At 37.7% G+C, this 19,510-nt stretch overlaps 1 protein-coding gene across 1 annotated transcript in view; it reads right to left on the reverse strand.

Annotated features, from left to right (window-relative positions):
• LOC137248766 (uncharacterized) overlaps positions 1-14,608 on the reverse strand; it is a 31,807-nt gene extending 17,199 nt beyond the window's left edge. Inside the window, exon 1 of the mRNA XM_067779672.1 lies at positions 14,102-14,608. Coding sequence (XP_067635773.1) covers positions 14,102-14,608 — 507 coding nt within the window. The remainder of the gene's footprint in view (positions 1-14,101) is intronic.
• Positions 14,609-19,510: the final 4,902 nt, after the last annotated feature.

Consider the following 19,510-nt stretch of genomic DNA (forward strand, 5'->3'; position numbering starts at 1 on the left):
GGCATGTACAAGAAAAAATGGAAGTATGATATAAGATCAATGGTCACGATGTCAATTGACCTTATGACCACTTCAAAAGGCTACACGGTTAATTGAAGCTATGACCATCGGAAATAGTCACAACTTCAAATTTCAAATGGCGACAATATTGTAACGAATTTGCTGCAAATCCTCTTATTTGCCCTTTTGCTAGGTTCGTATCGCTAAACTGTTGAATAAATAACTCCAATATTGAATAATGGAGAAATGGCCTTTATGAAAATACTTCACAATAATACCCAAACTGTGCAACGAATAGCTTAATAACCAAACTGATAGCTTAAATGAAACTGACTTTCAAAATAATACTGCTATTGCTCGCTAGATATCGTCTTAGTCGTAACTGCTTGACAACTCAAATCAAACTGAATTCCAGCGCCTATACAATTTTCGCCTTTTATACACTTTGATTTCAACCTTCGCATCTTCTAGAATCTACTAGTCCAGCAGCTCTCAAACTTCTCAGCTGTAACTACAATTGCACAATTTTATACGTCTTCTAGGCGCTTCCAGAATCTACTAGTCCAGTAGCTCTCAAACTTCTCAGCTGTAACTACAATTGCACAATTTTATAGTTTTTCTCATTGCATACTTATAGGAGTATCTCAGATATATGCATGTGTTTGTGCATTGACTCTCCGCTGGTCGTATGCGTACATGGTACATATATGTAGACGCAGTTATTGTTTCGTGTATGTAGATACATAATGATTGAATTATTGATGTGCATTCACGTCACTGCTTAGCATCGGCTTAGAGACGATAGCATCACCCCTTAGTTTTGCTAATATTCGTAACACTGCCCTCCACCTAAGTCTGATCGTCCCGATCAGACAAATCTCTCGATCTAAACGTTGCCAGACTTTCCAAATGGACCACTTTCATTTTGGTTCGTGGTTTACCGATGGTTTGTATGCGGTACGCTACATCGTTGATCCGTTTTACAACTTTGTATGGGCCTTCCCAATTACACTGCAATTTCGGGGAGAAACCTTTTTTACGTTGTGGGTTGTATAACGGCACCAAATCTCCTTCCTGAAAACCTTCTGCATTAATTTCTTTATCGTATCTGGCTTTCATCTTGTCACTCATAATCTTTGTTCGTTGCCTTATCAGATCATGTATTTCTCTTAGCTCTTCTTCCAAATCACTAGTGGATTTCTTGACATTTCTCTCCGTATTGCCATCTATCCAAAACTTCAAATCAGCTGGCAGTCTAAGGTCATTGCCAAAAATTACTTTTGCAGTGGTTTGGCCCGTTGTCTCATGCACTGCTGATCGGTAAGCCATCAAGAATAATGGTATGCGGGTATCCCACTCTTTATGGTACTTGTCTACTACTTTCCTTAAGTGCTCCTCCAATGTTCTATTGAATCGTTCTACCATATCATCGGATTGAGGATGCAATGCAATTGTTCTTGTTTTTCGAATGCCCAATAATTTACACATTTCCTGGAACACAGCTGATTCGAAATTCGTGCCTTGGTCAGAATGTAACTCCATTGGTACACCATATCTTGCAACCCAATTGTTTATAAACACTTCTGCTACCGTTTCCGCTTCTTGATTTGGGATTGGGTATACCTCTGGCCATTTGCTGAAATAATCTACTACCAGTACATATTTGTTTCCGCCGTTGTTAGTAGGAAATGGACCGACGACATCCATAGCGATCCTTTCAAATGGCGCACCTGAGTTATATTGCTTCATCTGGCCATGACTTCGGGTTCTGCGCCCTTTCGCTCTGCTGCAAACATCGCAGTTCGCAATCCACTCTGTGACCGACTGACGGCAACCAACCCAATAGGATCTCTGTTTAATCTTCTCGAGCGTCTTCGTGATTCCAATATGACCTCCCCTTGGACCATTATGCAGCTCGCTGAGCACGTCAGGAATCGTCTTTCTGGGAACAACTATCAGTTTCTTCCTGCATTTACCATCCTCACTCTCCCATACTCGATGAAGACAACCGGATATCAATTCTAAACTGTTCCACTGTGCCCAATATGACTTCGCAATGGGACTCTCTGCTGACATCTCTTCTCTGTTTGGTCTTTCGTTTCGTTCGAGCCCTTGCATAACACGTGACAGATCTGTATCTTCTAGCTGACACATTCTTAGCTGTTCCTTGTCCCATTCATCTGTACATGTTATAGTCATTAGCCGGACATCTATAATGTCTTCTTTAGCCTCGGCTTTTGAACAGTGCTTGCATTCCAAATTACATGGTCTTCGTGACATTGTATCGGCATTTCCATGGGTACTACCTTTTCGATGCTCAATGGAAAAGTCATAACTTTGTAGTCGCTCGATCCACCGTGCCAATTGTCCTTCCGGATTACTGAACTGCAGAAGCCATTTTAAAGGTGCGTGATCTGTCCTGACACGGAATCGCTGGCCGTAGAGGTATTTGTGAAAATGTTTAATGCACTCTACCAATGCCAACAGCTCTCTCCACGTAACGCAGTAGTTCCTCTCTGGTTTTCCAATCGAACGGCTGTAATATGCAACTACCTTCTCCTGTCCATCGACCAGTTGTGATAAAACGCCTCCTATAGCATATCCACTCGCATCTGTATCTAGAATAAATGTTGCTCCTGGAATCGGATATGCTAACATTGGGGCAGTGCACAAACGCTCCTTCAATGTTTGGAAAGCCACTTCTTGCTCCTTCTTCCATTCAATTTATTTTTTCTTGTAAGCTCATGGAGGCTATGGGCTACGCTGGAAAAATTTGGTACAAATGGGCGGTAATATGTGCACAGCCCAAGCAAACTTCTTAATTCATGTAGGTTCTGTGGCCTTGGCCAATCCTTTACAGCGTCTATCTTTTCGTTCGCTGTGCAGATGGCCTCTGTCGTTACCTTGTGACCCAAATAATTTGCTTCTTTTTTAAACAGCGCACACTCTTTGGGACTTAACTTCAGACCAGCGCCAGCTATTCTCTGGAAAACTTCCTCCAAATTCTTAAGATGTTCAACAAAGTTCTTACCCAATACGATGATGTCATCCAGGTACTCCAAGCATGTTTTCCAATGTAGTCCTTTCAGTACCTGGTCCATGAGTCTCTCAAAAGTATCTGGTGCATTACAAAGTCCAAAAGGCATCACTGTAAATTGCCAAGACCATCACCGACACTGAAGGCTGTTTTCGCTTTATCTTCCTCCTTCACCTCCACTTGCAGTAGCCGCTTTTCAAGTCCAGTGTGGAAAACCATTTCGTACCAGAGAGCGAGTCCAGAGTGTCGTCAATTCTTAGCAATGGGTAGCTATCCTTTTTCGTTACGCCATTCAACTTCCGGTGGTCCACGCAAAACCTCATTTGTCCATCCTTCTTCTTTACAAGTAATACCGGTGAGCTCCATGGACTAGCTGATGGTTCGATGACGACGCTGTCGCTCATTTCTTGTATGATTTGACTCACAACTTCCCGCTTCGCCAGTGGAACACTACGTGGAGCTTGACGGATCGGCCTCGCATCTCCAGTGTCAATTTGATGTTTCACAACATTGGTGCGGCCTGGTTTGGAACCATCTAGGTCAAATATGTTCGCGTACTTTAGGAGCAGTTGTTTTGCCTTACTCTGATAGCCCCTGTGCCCATGCCGTGATGTCATTTGAAAGATCAGTATTACTATATGAAACGTGTTCCTGGAGCTGTTCACAGTTAATAACTACTTCAGCCTCTTGGCATCTTCCAAAATAGCTCCTTTAGTCAGTTTGAGTGTTGACTTGAACTCATTCAGTACTCTTACTGGAATTAGTCCATCTTGTTTTGTCATAGCCAAGGTTTTTCCTACAAGCATGTTCAGTGGTGATTTATTTGCTGCTTCGACAACCCACAATTTGTTTGTCCCACAACCTCCATCAACCTTTGCCTAGATGACTGCTTCTGATTTTGGTGGTATTGGCTGACTCTCTTCCACCAGCACTCGTTTACTGCTTTAGCCTCTCTTGTAGCCGAAATTAAGTGGTACATCCATGTTCTTATATCGCGTCATCTTGCTTTGCATGTCGATCTTGATGCCCTGGTCGATTAAGAAGTCCACTCCAATTATGATTTCATCAACAATCTCTGCCACTATAAAATTGTGTACTACCGTGACGTTCACAATTGCGACTTCACATGATACTTCTGCTACAACCGTGCTGTCTTCTCCAGTGGCTGTACGCAATCTTGCTCCATGCAATGGTCTTATCTTCTTGTTGACTAAATCCGCTCGAATAATGGAATGGGATGCACCCGTATCTACAGTCAGTAAACGTTCCTTTCCCTCCACATGTCCTCCGACAGTAAGACTGTTTGACCTTCTTCCAATTTGTGAGATAGAGATTATGGGGCATTCAATCGAGGGAGCCAGCTGTCGCCCCTTGATGCTGACTCGCTTTAGTTTACCGATTGAGTGGACTTGGAGATTTGCTCATCTCCTTCAGCTCTGTGTTTACGGCCACCCAAATTGTTGGAGCTATTGACCCCGGTGCTGCAATGTCGTGCAACATGACCTGGGTTGCGACACTTGAAACATTTAATAACTCCGGCATTTTTCTGTTGTGATCCCTTCAGTGCTTCCAAAATTGTGTCTACCCAATATGGTCTTTCCACTTCCACAGGATGAGCTTTGTATGCTGGTTTACTCAATAGTGAGGCCGTTTACTGAGTCAATGCATGTGATACCGTTTCAGCAAATGTCAGCTTTGGGTTTGCGTATGTAGCCCGCTTCGTTTCCACATCTCGTATGCCATTTATGGAGCTCTGGATTTTTACCCTTTCAGTGTATTCCACGGGTGCGTCCGCATTTGCAAGATGAGCCAATCTTTCAATATCTGAAGCAAACTCCTGCAATGTCTCATTTGCTTTTTGGAAGCGGTTTTGCAACTCAATTTGGAATATCTGTTTCCTATGCTCGCTTCCGTAACGTCTCTCTAAAGCGCTCATCAATGTTTCGTAGTGGTTCCGCTCGTACTCTGGGATGGTCTGTAAGATTTCCGCGACAGGCCCTTTCAGTGCCACGAACAGTGCAGCAACTTTATCTTCCGCATTCCAGTTGTTCACTGCTGCGGTCTTCTCAAACTGTAGCTTGAAGACCTGGAAAGGAACAGAACCGTCAAATGATGGTGTTTTTACCTTTGGATTGCTTGCTGAAACAGCTGGGCGGTTTAGTTGTAACTGCTCCATACGACCTTTTAACGCTTCTATTTCGGCATCAATTTTGTCCTCGAGTTGTAAAGTTTTTGCATCCTGCTCTTCCAGTTTCACAAAAAACAGCTGCGATGATACCTGTTCCGAAATTTGTGCCGACATTTCAGATATACCTGCCTCTTGCGGTTCCAGTTGAGATGCTAAATATGTCTTCTGTTCAAATTTGAATAATGGAAAAATGGCCTTTATTAAAATACTTCACAATAACACTCAAACTGTGCAACGAATAGCTTAATAACCAAACTGCTAGCTTAAATGAAACGGACTTTCAAAATAATACTGCTATTGCTCGCTAGATATCGTCATAGTCGTAACTGCTTGACAACTCAAATCAAACTGAATTCCAGCATCTCTACAATTGTCGCATTTTATACTCTTTGATTTCAACCTTCGCATCTTCTAGAATCTACTAGTCCAGCAGCTCTCAAACTTCTCAGCTGTAACTACAATTGCACAATTTTATAGTTTTTCTCATTGCATACTTATAGGAGTATCTCAGATATATGCATGTGTTTGTGCATTGACTCTCCGCTGCTCGTATATGTACATGGTACATATATGTAGACGCAGTTATTGTTTCGTTTATGTAGATACATAATGATTGAATTATTGATGTGCATTAACGTCACTGCTTAGCATCGGCTTAGAGACGATAGCATCACCCCTTAGTTTTGCTAATATTCGTAACAATATCAACGATATGACCATTATGATCATTCTGCTTTTTCGAAATGTTCATAAAGTCAACTCATATTTTCTGTAGAGACCAAAAGGCTTGTTATTGTTTTTCGCTCCTGCACGTATTAAGCTGTTAGCAACTGGTAGGTTAGGTTAGGTTGAACTGGCCGGCCCATGAGGACCTCACATAGACTGAATGAGTCCTTAATGTTATCAGAAGTTTATTTAAGGAGCAAACTTAAAAACTTTATCAAAAACCAGGACCTATGTTATAAAATAACTTCGTCCTTTTGGCAAATACAAAAAGCTTTCTAGGACTTAAGCCACTTGCTGTTTCTAGATCTGACAGCTGGAGTCTAAGCCTGGCAAGCGCAGGGCAAGAGTACAAAATGTACACGATCGCGCAACTAGTAAATTTACAGTAACTCTTTATTAGTACCGACCGACGAAAGTAGTGCTAAGCAGTGTAAAAGTTCTTAAATTTAAGAATACGTGATTTTAAGATTTCGAATACATAAAAATGAGTTTCAACGAAATAGTATAGGGCTTTGCTATAGTTTGTTTTCATTTCAAAGAACAATCGCATTAACAACAGATCCGCCGAAGATATCTTCCTACTAAATGCTTAACAAAAACCTTAAATAAATAATGGTGTAGCGAGTATTTCGCTCAAGTAAAGACAAATTTTACAACTAAAAGCCTAACGGAAATTTAGAATAAAAGGTCGCGCAATTTCTTATTCAAAATTTGCGCTTGCGTCGCTGCTTTTCCTATATTCTGAATTCCATTCAGTGAAAAATCCGCCTAATATCAAAAAGTTGTTTTTATTATAAGAAGAACTTCTGCGCTTCTTTTCTTTTATTATGGTTTTCCTCCAGTGGAAAATCGTAAAAACCACAAACCTACTAGCTTAAACTTCATCATAATGGCCTTTTTCATGAAATGGTCATAAGATTAAACGGAAGTTTTATAAATTGGCACCACGTAAAATTTAATGAGGTCATAAGGCCAATAGACCTAATGTCCATTTAAAGTGGTCAAAATGATAGTTGACCTTGTTGCCATTTGAAGTTACAATTGACCTTATGATCGTTGACCGTATGTCACCCCTTCGAAGAAATGTCAGATAGGCACCTAATTTCCACAATTCTTGAATACTTACGTTAAACCGTGTGACTTTAGGAATGTCTGAGCTCTCCGATTTTCCTGGATAAGACCCGGTATCTCATAAAAAATTCAGAGAAATCAGATTTAAACTTTCCGTCATAGGAAAAAAAATTATTTGCAGTTTAAGGATTTGTGTTAATTAAATAATTCGATTATGTATAGTTTTTACTCTTGATTCTGTTTTTTACGCGATTCGCTTTAATTTACATATTTTACGCAACATATATATGTATCAAAAGTTAACACACTGTGAGAGCAGTAATGTGTTTAAACTAATGACCATCTATAAACTGAAGTTTGTAATTTTCATAATTTCTATAATTTATGGCTTACACTTGTTTGATAAATATAACACGCTAAAGTGTGGCAATAAATTTCCACAAATTCATTGATAACAAGTAAGGAAGGCTAAGTTCGGGTGCAACCGAACATTACATAATCAGTTGAGAGCTTTGGAGACAAAATAAGGGATAATCCCCCCTTTAGCAAAATGAAGCTAGGCAACCCTGAAATGTGTTTGTATGACATGGGTTTCAAATGGAAGGTATTAAAGAGTATTTTAAAATGGAGTGGGCCATAGTTGTATAAGTGGACGTCAGGGGTGACTCTAGAATGTGTTTGTACGATATGGGTATCAAGTGAAAGGTGTTAATGTGTATTTTAAAAGGGAGTATGCCTTAGTTTTATAGGTGGACGCCATTTCGAGATATCGCCATAAAGGTGGACCAGGGGTGACTAGAATGCGTTTGTACGATATGGGTATCAAATGAAAGGTGTTAATGGTTATTTAAAACGTAGTGGGGCTTATTTCTATAGGTGGACGCCTTTTCGAGATATCGCCATAAGGGTGGACCAGGGATGACTCTAGAATGTGTTTGGTCGATATGGGTATCAACACAAAGGTATTAATGAGGGTTTTAAAAGGGAGTGGCCCTCAGTTGTATATGCGAAGGCGTTTTCGAGATATCGACCAAAATGTGGACCAGGGTGACCCACAACATCATCTGTCGGGTACCGTTAATTTATTTATATATGTAATACCACGAACAGTATTCCTGCCAAGACTCCAAAGGCTTTTGATTTCGCCCTGCAGAACTTTTTCATTTTCTTCTACTTAATATGGTAGGTGTCCACCCATTTTATAAAGTTTTTTCGAAAGTTATATTTTGCGTCAATAAACCAAACCAATTACCATGTTTCATTTCTTTTTTCATATTTGGTATAGAATTATGGCATTTTTTTAATTTTTCGTAATTTTCGATATCGAAAAAGTGGGCGTGTCATAGTCAGATTTTGAAAATTTCATTTTTGTTTGTATTTTGTTGCACCATATCATTACTGCAGTTGAATGTTGACATAATTTACTTATATACTGTAAAGATAGTAAATTTTTTGTTAAAATTTGACTTAAAAAAAATTTTTTTTAAGTGGGCGTGTTCGTCAGCCGATTTTGCTAATTTTTCTTTAGCACACATACAGTAATAGGAGTAACGTTCTTGCCAAATTTCATCACGATATCTTCAACGACTGCCAAATTATAGCTTGAAAACTTTTAAATTACATTCTTTTAAAAGTGGGCGGTGCCACTCCATTGTCCAAAATTTTACTAATTTTCTATTTTGCGTCATAAGGTTAACGCACCTACCAAGTTTCATCACTGTGTCTGTCTTTGGTAATGAATTATCGCACTTTTTGGTTTTCCGAAATTTTCGATATCGAAAAAGAGGGCGTGGTTGTAGTCCGATTTCATTCATTTTAAATAACGATCTGAAATGAGCGCCCATGAACCTACATACCAAATTTCATCAAGATACCTCAAAATTTACTCAAGTTATCGTGTTTACGAGTGGACGAACGGACGGACGGACGGACATGGCTAAATGAATTTCTTTTTTCGCCCAGATCATTTTGATATATAGAAGTCTATGTATATCTCGATTAGTTTATGCAGTTACGGATTACCGTTATGCGAACAAAGTTAATATACTCTGTGAGCTCTGCTCAGCTGTGTATAAAAACACTACAAAGTAAGATGCAGGTCTACCATCTAGCTAATCCGATTAACATTGTGTTTAAGCTATTGGCCATCTATAAACTGAAATTTTTAATTTTCATAATTTCCATAATTTATGGCTAACACTTGTTTGATAAATATAATACGCTAAAGTGTGGCAATAAATTTCCACAAATTCATTGATAAAAACACTACAAGTAAGATGCAGGTCTACCATCCAGCTAATCCGGTTCTAAAAAATTGCTCAATGATTCCAACTTTGCTTCCAAATCGCATATAACAAGTTTAGTGTCGTAATTATTTGTTGCAGTAAAGGAGTAAGGGGCGTTTTGCACAAATGGTGCAACCAGTTAATCATTACAACTTGACAAGTTCAGTGTCATGATTATTAGTTGCAATAAAAATGGTAAGTTGGGGCGTAAAGTATTTGAACACACTCATTCTACATACAACAAAAAAGCCCTCATTGTATGCTCATATTATACGAATGTCAATATAAAATATGGTTAAACGAGTGGGAGATACTGCCTGCTGCGCTTCCTATCGCGGAATCAACCTTCTAAATATCGCATATAAGGTCCTATCTAGCGTGTTGTGCGAAAGATTGAAGCCTATTGTAAATCGGCTGATGAGATCTTATCAGTGCGGCTTTAGACCTGGTAAATCTACCATCTATATATATAAAAAAAAAAGTGTACATTTTGATTGCCATGAAATTTTTAGGAAAGATACAGGAAGGAGAGATGATGGTTAGTTGATTTTGAAATCCCCAATCGGTTTAGCCATTCTTGTGTTATGATTTTTTTTTAGAAATCTAATATATTGTCACGGATATTAGCATCACTAAGCTATACCATCACTAAGGCCATGCTAAGCGATATTTACGTCAATAATCAAATCATGTATACACATATATAAGGCAGCCAAGAGATGTCACACACAGATGCATTTACTTATACGCCTATGTGCGCGCGAGAGACTGTAAACTACAAACATTCACATCAATAATTCAATTTTTATGTATCTACATCAGGGATGCACCTTAACGTTAAGCTAATCGTTTATCAAAAAATTTCCACCGTTTCCGTTGAAACACTTCGACATATTATCGATAAAGAAATTATCAAAATAAATTGTATCTCGTTTTTAACCGAAACGAAAAGCTTTCGTTAACGTTAAAAACGTTAACAAAAACGTGATACTTTATGTTTGAATTGTGCTGGCAATGCTATAGCCATGGTGAAGCTGTAAGGTGGTAACAACGAGCGCACATACACACACAAACTCCATGTAATTTGTTTGTGTAATTCGTTGGTGGTAATGTCAAAAATACTCTGAGAAATGTTCGTACTGTCAAAATTCATGAGAAAAGTTGCAATCAGCTTGGCTAATACTTTCACCTTTAATAACTCCGCCATTAATCAGCTTTGCCAGCATAGTTTGAAATTAATAATCAACATAAACGATTTGATTTCGTTTTGATATGGCAGAAAACGAAACGAAATCATTTCGTTAATTTGACGTTCTTAACGTTAATAAACGAAACGAAATGACTTTGTTTCGTTTATTAACGTTAATTATCGTAACGAAATGATATCGGTTCGTTGGTTAAGCATGCCTGATCTACATAAACGAATAAATAATTGCGTCTACACATATGTACCATGTACGAATACGAGCAGCGGAGAGTCAATGCGCAAACACATGCATATATCTGAGAAGTTGAGAGCTACTGGACTAGTAGATTCTGGAAGCGCCTAAAAGATGTATAAAATTGTGCAATTTTAGTTATAGCTGAGCAGTTTGAGAGCTCATGGATAATGCTAGTAGATTCTGGAAAAATGCGAACGAGGAAACCAAAGGGTATAAAGGCAACAGATGTAGAGGCGCTGTAATTCAGTTTGAGTTGAGCTATCAATCAGTTTGCTTAAGCACGCGATCTGGCGGCCAATAGTAGAGTTTCATTTGAGTTATTAATCAGTTTGGTTATTAAGCCAGCGAGTAGCAAAGTATAAGTGTTATTGTGAAGTACTTTAATGAAGGCCATTTTTCCATCATTCAATATTGGAGTTATTTATTCAACAGTTTAGTGATTCGAACTTAGCAGAGGATTGCAAATAAGAGGATTTGCAGCAAATTCGTTACAATATAAAATTCTCCTGTCACGGTTTTAGAGGCTTAACTCCTCCGAAACGGCTGAACCGATTCTCATGAAATTTTGTCTTCTGGGACTGGCAATAAGAGATGAAGAAGAAGGAGAAAAACTTGGGAGAAGAGAAAAGAGAGAAGGAGACTGAGAAAGAGATAGAATGAGACGAGGATGGAGATGAAGCGAAAAATATGGAGGGAGGAGTGAATAAAAAGATTAGGAAAAAGTGTAGAGGGGTAGGACAGAGTTATATGAAAAAATTTATTATTAAAATGTATGCAGATAGGCCAAATTTGGGGCAGAACAACGTCTGCCGGGTATGCTAATAGATTATATTTTCACCATGCGCCAAAGCAGCGAAAACAGAATCGTCACCCCTTCGTCGATTTTAAAGCCATCTTCGACAGCACGCAAAGGAACTGTCTCTATGCCGCTACGTCTGAATTTGGGTTCCCTACAAATCTATGCAAAATGACGTCAAGCAACACCAACACCTCAGTCAAAGTACGGAGATTCCAGACAGGGTAAGAGGGTGCTGAAAAAAATTATACTAACTGCAGAAATTAATCACTATGAAGCAATATTTTACAATGACATCAAATGACTGGTGTATGCTGTCGACATTAATATCATCGGTCTGAACACCTGCGTCGCAAGTTCTGCTTACTACAAACAGGAAAAAGAAGCGGAAAACATGGGTTTGCTGGTGAATAAGAACAAACCAAAGTGCCTGCTGCCATCGAGCAAAGAGTCAGCATATTTCTGCCTTGGAAATCAGCTTTGAAAGCGGGCACTGACCACGACAACATCAGACAAGAAAGTTCTGGGGGTGTTTCGAATAAAAGTTCTTCGAAAGACTTATGGGCGTCGGCGACGGCGAGTACCGTAGAAGATTTCTTAATGAGCAGTATGAGCTTTATGCAGACACCTACATAGTCCAGCGAAATAAAATACGGCGGCTACGCTATCTAGGCCATATTATGCGAATCAGAGATGAATATCCGGCTAAGACAGTAGTTTATTCGGAACCTACCAATGGAAGCAGGGGAAGAGGGCGGCCGCCACTCTCCTGGAAGGACCAGGTGGAAAATGATTTAGATACCATTGCTGTGACAAATTGGCGGCAGTAAGCTCAACGAAGAAGCGACCGTCGTGCCCTGTGGACGGTCATTACTGATTTTTCTGGTGTTTATATATATTTTTAGTAAATTATTGGAAATAATTTATATTTGATTGTTAAATTGTCGGTTCCAATGAAGACGTTTCACTTGTTCGTGTTGAAGACTAACACGTTTCAGTTATTCCCGTGGAAGAATAACACATTTCAGTTGTTCGAGTGGAAGACTAACACGTTTCAGTTGCTCGCGTGAACTAACACATTTCAGCTTCTCGCGTGGAAGCCTATAAGAGTTCATTAATGAAAGCTTAGTTTCAGATTTGCAGGGCCGTGCGAATAGTTTTTGCAAAGTCATGCAAAAAAACATGTTGTTACCTATTTTAGTCAACATCTCGGAAACCATAGGTGGTACAGTAGAATCGCGAAAAAGGTAACTCTCGAGAAAGTTAAACGCTCGGCTAAGTTGACCGATCTTAAGGTTAACTTTTCTGAGCTTTATTAAATTCAAAAGTTTGTTTGGCAATAAATACAAGTGCGGGTATTCCCCTATTTCTGTGTTATTGTCAAAGGTGGGTGGTGTTGACGTCAGCATTGACGTCAGCATTGACGTCATTGAAAATTGGAACGACGTTCAAATTACGAAAGATGACGAAGATTGCAAAGTGTCTGATAATGATAACGAAGAATCCGCTGGAATCAGCAAGATATGCAACAACAAAAAGTGAGTTTTTCGGAAGCAGTTGGGTGCATCAATACCTTGATAAAGTGGTATGAGAACAATAATGATACAAATCAGATATCAGATCTTTTTAATATGCGCACACAAAAGAAAAAAAAACAAACAAGTCTCGACTGCTTCTTGAAACCAGCTCTTCCAAATTAATAAGTACATATCGACGTGCCATAAGAAAAGTAACACTTACAAAATTTCTTTCATAGGATTTCTTTGTAAAAAAATTTTAAAATGTTACTTTTCATATGGCACGTCGATATTTAGAGTAAGTTGGGGTATTGTGATATGGGTATACTTTCTTTGACTACTACTCAACATTTCATTGAGCGACCTGATAAAAAATAATGAAATTCAATAAATTCAAGCATTATGCACCATATCCTGAAACAATATTATATTATATTAAGTATTTCGGAAGATATTTCTATAAAACAATTAAAAGTCAAAAAAGTCGTTTTGTCAAATTGGGGAGGTAATGTGATATACTATATGAGCTAATGTGATATACCATACCACATTACCCACAAGCTCTGCGTAGAGAAAAATAACTTTTAAATGTTTAAAATGACAGGTTACATTAATGGAATGATTGCTGTCTAGCTCATTTATTTAAAACAAAAACATATTCAATATTTTTTCAAAAATAATTCAGTAAAAAACAAACAAAACAAAATACTCTTACAGCATAAATAAATAAAAATAAAATACATAAATATAGTAGTTGCTTTACAAGTTTAGTCACAAGTCTCACAAACAAATATTGCTTGACGTTTAGGCAGGCATTTGCTATGTGCCCAAACTAAGTCGCACTGCAAACATGGTATCCAAGTTTTTGTTTCCTCATCTGCCCCAAATGATTTGTTGCAAAAATCGCACAGCGTATCCTTAGAAGGTGGTGTTTCGGCCCAACATTCTTCATCTGAACTTGGCAGAAGCAAACTTTTTTCCGACTCGCTTGATGAGCTTTTCCTAGCTTGCTTAATCCTTGGTACTTTTGCAGTTTTACGGGGTTTCGATGTCTCGCTTGATCGATGTTTTTCTTTTCGGTTTTCAACATTTTTGATGTTTGCTGCCAAAGATTCCTTGTACGGAGATGTTTTAGTACTGTTGCTTCTGAACGTCTGCCTCTAGAGCTGGTTGTCTGTTTTAGCTTAGGTGGCGGAAAAATCTCCCATGGTGTGAAGGAATTCATCAAGGCTGTTCTACTCGTGCTAGCCATTGGTTCGTCTGATACGCTTTCGTCTCTGAGTTTTGTGTTTTCAAGGACATTTTCTTGGCTTTGAAGGATAAAATCGCTTTCTTGAAACTTGTTCTTATCAAACGGATAAATACCAGTGCACTTGAATCCGTTAATCGCTATCTGTGCGTTTTGAACTTTAACATAAGCTTTAGCAAAAAGTTCTATAACATCGAACTGAGTCATTTTTCGACCTTCTTCGCGCATAAATCGTCTTATTTCTTCATTGTAGTATGTCTTCAGAGGACCCATAAATGTTTTGTCCAAAGGTTGCATCTTGTGGGTACAATGTGGTGGCAATGATATTATCACAACGCCATTTTCACGAGCTTTATCAAGAACTTCAATATTTCTTGTATGGCTGTAGTGACCATCTAAAATGATCCAACTGGGTCCTCCTTTGAAGGATTTGCGAACCGCATAAAATGATCAAACCACATTGTAAATATGAGAATTTGTATCCATCCAGATATGTGATAAGCTGAATCGGAGCCAGGAGGAGCATGTTTCATCAAAAGTGGAGAGGGTTTTTCCTTGGAAATATGAAAAAGGGTGGAACGAAAGCACCACCAGCACTCATGCAGCTAACAACCGTTATGAGAGATCCTCTTTCTGCTGATGTCATGCATCCAATTTGCCTTTTGCCTTTGGCAGCTAAAATTTAACAGCTTGGATGGCTTTTTTCATGTTTTCTGCATTCCACTTACGAATTTCTCCCTTTTTTGGCATGGCCTGCGGGTATAATTGGAGCTGCCCTTTACTTTTATAAATAGGTTCCTTTATTTGTTTAATGTAATATAATGTGTGTAAAATGTGATATACATATCACATTAAACAACTTTTACCATATCACATTAACCAAACTAGAGCTTTCAAGAACGAAAATTTTTTTCACAGAATATTATTAATAAATTATAAGTAATTACCTTAAGTATTGTTGAATATATACACAAGAAAGCAAAATAAAATATAAAAAGTGGACAATTTTCGCAAACTTTGGAAATATCCCTTTTTGAAACGCACGCAAAATTGTTGACGTCTACACGCGATAAAATATTTTAGCACACTGATAGCAATCTAAGCGATCAACGCCAGCCATTCCTTTGCAGTAACGGTTTTTAATCGTTACTATTCTGTTACCGAAGAGATTCTTGTACAGATGTGCATACTTTAGAAAACACGCGGGTATATCACTTTACCAACCTATATCACAATACCCTAACTTACTCTACAATGTGAATAAATTAATATATATTGTTACGAATTTGATGCAAATCCTCTTATTTGCAATCCTCTGCTAAGTTCGAATCACTAAATTGTTGAATAAATAACTCCAATTTGTAATAATGCAAAATGGCCTTTATTAAAGTACTTCACAATAACACTCAAAATGTGCAACGAATATCCTGCTTAATAACCACACTGATTGATAGCTCAATGAAACTCTACTATTCAAAATAATACTGCTATTGCTCGCTAGATATCGTCTTAATGGCAACTGCTTGACAACTCAAATCAAACTGAATTCCAGCGCCTCTACATCTGTTGCCTTTTATACCCTTTGGTTTCCTCGTTCGCATTTTTCCAGAATCTACTAGCATTGTCCATGAGCTCTCAAACTTCTCAGCTATATTCATGTGTTTGCGCATTAACTCTCCGCTGCCCGTATTCGTACATGGTACATATGTGTAGACGCAATTATTTATTCGTTTATGCAGATACATAAATATTGAATTATTGATGTGAATGTTTGTAGTTTACAGTCTCTCGCGCGCACATAGGCGTATAAGTAAATGCATCTCTGTGTGACATCTCTCAGCTGCCTTATATATGTGTATACATGATTTTATTATTGATGTAAATATCGCTTAGCATGGCCTTAGTGATGGTATCTATAGCTTAGTGATGCTAATATCCGTGACAATATGTATGTTCTGTGGACTTGAAATCAGGCAGTACAAATTAAATCTAAATTTATGATCTGTAATGATTAAAATTAAGTCATTTAAATAAATTCAATGTGTCATATCCCAAAAACTATGTTTATTACACTGAAAGAAAATGACTGGTAAAATAAACCGAAATACGGGTCAATTAAACCGAAATTGCTGTCAATTTTTATCCATCTCAACAAGATGTTGAATCAACTGCGCACAAATCGTTCATTCGTAATTGACCGTTTGAGTAGTCAAATGAACAAAAAAAGGTGTTGCGACAGCTTTGTATGAAAGTACCTATGTTGCCATATAAATAAATAAATGTAAGGTGCGATAACCTCCGAAGAGATTTTAGGCCGAATTTCTCTCCCAATTTGCGTCGTGATCCTTTTTAATTATTCTTACAAATTGGCGGAAGCGACCTACTTGTTTTATGCCGACTCCGAACGGCATCTGCAAGGCATATGAGTTTTCACTGAGAGCTTGCCGAACACTGCCGAGGGGCAACTCCGCTTAGAAAATTTTTCTTCTAACTGAAAAAGCTTGTTTCTAAAATTTTGATGTTGCTCATGGCGCAAAGATACAAGGTGGCAGCATGGAACAGCTGATTATAAACTTTTTTTTATTTGATGTGATACATCAACTTCCAGTGCAGTGCGATTTTGACATTGGTCCATCGAATTTACAAAAACAAAGTACATGGAATTTTTATTTATGTTTGTAGGTATGTCACCATGCTGCCACCTTGTATCATTCGGCTATGATGTTGCTTTTCCCGAGGTGTGAACCCAGGGTTTTCAGTGTGGTAGGCGGAGCATGCTACCATCACACCACGGGGCCGCCATATAAATACGTAAATATGTGAATACTTAAATACGCATGCAGGCTACATATACATACATATGAATATAGTAATGAAAATAGTAGTCACAAAACTGATTCTCAATTCTTTCAGTTGCAGCTCAGCTCATTCTCAATTTCTTCTCTCGCATGTAGTTGCCACACTTGATTGTTTTGAACAAAGCTTGTAGTATAAATGTTTGACGTAACATAACTTGGAAGTTATAGAAAAGTAAAGAATTAAATCGGAGGAAGGTAATTCACCACTAGAGTAACTTTACATGTAATTCGGCAAGTTGGAACGATTCCAAAACAAATTAAACTTTTATTTTGTCGGAAACATCAACATTAATAAAGGATGTTTTTTTATTATCTTATTAAATTCATTCGCGTGAGTGAAAATTCATAAAAACTTGAACAAAATGTTACTAACTTTGGAGAAATCCTGTTTGTTCAAGCAAAACTTTTGCAACTAGAGGGTGCAATTTTGCATTTCGCTTCGACGAAAAGTTGCAAAATTATATCCGAAAAATAGGTGTCCCGGTATCACATAATTAAATTCAAAAAAGGGTTTTCGTTTTGTATGGATAATTGAAAAACTAGTTTTTTATTGTTTTCCCATTTTGTGTGTTTTTTCGATTTGATGGTTTTCTTATTTTGGTGTTTTTTTTAACAAGTGGCACCATCGTCATAAGTGCAAAGTAGAGAGCGCTGTGAGCGTAAAATTCTCTTTGAAATTTGCTCATGTATTGACTGTTGATCGCTGTTGAAATGATCAGTGAGATCAGTTTTGTTAACGGAAAACTCAGTTAGATTGATTAGGAGTCTGTAAATTTTACAGAGTTTTGTTAAGTTAAGAGCGACAATTTATCTTCTGTTGAAATGAATAAACTAATTTGTTCGCTTGACAAGGAACTCGGTCGTTCATAATTCGATCAATTTCACCGAATCTCCGTTAAGTCAAGAACAACAGAACCGATTTGTTGATTTTACTAGCACTATTGCTTTCAGTGTATTGCATTTTTTTGAATTTGAAAACCGCTTGGAAAAGTTAATATTTCGGAAAAGTAAACTAACCTTGGGACATTTTGGTTAACTTTTTCGCGATTCTACTGTATATGAAAATTTTAAAATTCAATGAACTGTGTTAGTCTTCTACGCGATTAACTGAAATGTGCTAATCTTCGTTGGGAACGACGTTAAGTTACACAAATTTTTTGCTCCAATAGGCCTTTATTAATCAATAAGTAGATAATTAAAATTTTTATTTTGTATTCAGTTCAATACGGACTTTAATGTAGATAACTTGACTAATTTCATTAAAATTCCGCGTGAAATTGGTACAATACCGTCATTCTCAAATAGAAGCTGTTATGCCTTTACTTAATGAAATTGTAATTGAATTAAAGAAATGAAAGAACCGCCTAAAATGTTTTGGTTCGATATCATTAATTAATTAACTAAACTTATCTGTTAACAACATTCTTTAAAATCTTGAACTAAAAAAAATTAAATAAATACCAAAATGCTTACGCTTTATTAATACAAAAAGGAAGTCAAGAACTTCATATACATTTCGATTTATTGCTCTACTTACCTCAATGTATTGACTGAAGACCATTTGCTTTTATTTGGAAACCTGTCTAAGACTTTTTGTAAACAAATAATGGGTAGAGCACTAAATAATGAATAAATCAAACAGAAAATCGTTTATTTAAATTGTTAAAAAAAAAAAAAAAATTGAGGAAACATAAACATGCCACTAACGCGTGTACTTGTTGTTTCTATTTCGGTTGTTGTATTTATGTACTTGTAGTTGTTTTACCTGCATGTGGTCGTTTTATTGAAAAATACACAATTATGCGTTAACAAGAGTGACAATCAGACACGAACAACTTACAACAAATTTAACAACATTTTAAAAGTAAAACAAAAAACGATCGACGAAAAAATCTGAAAAGCATAAAAATTATGTTCACATCTCATTTGCCAAAAAAATAAAATAAACAAAAACATATTACTTAAATCAATATTAGAATGTTATTTGTTTTGCTATAAATAAAGTCGCTTATTTTTTTTTAATTACTTACTTACTTAAATGGCGCTTAACCGTCTAAACGGTTATGGCCGCCCAACAAGGCGCGCCAGTCGCTCCTTCGCTCCGCCAACCAGCGCCAATTGGTCACACCAAGGGAGTTTAAATCGTTTTCCACCTGGTCCTTCCAACGGAGTGGGGGCCGCCCTCTACCTCTGCTTCCATAGGCGGGTTCCGATAAAAACACTTTCTTGGCCGGAGCATCATCTTTCATTCGCATAACATGGCCTAGCCAGCGCAGCCGCTGCGTTTTAATTCGCTTGACTATGTTGATGTCTGCGTACGGCTCGTACAGCCCATCATTAA

This window comes from Eurosta solidaginis, chromosome 4, assembly GCF_040869045.1.
Source record: "Eurosta solidaginis isolate ZX-2024a chromosome 4, ASM4086904v1, whole genome shotgun sequence".
Classification (NCBI taxonomy): domain Eukaryota; kingdom Metazoa; phylum Arthropoda; class Insecta; order Diptera; family Tephritidae; genus Eurosta; species Eurosta solidaginis.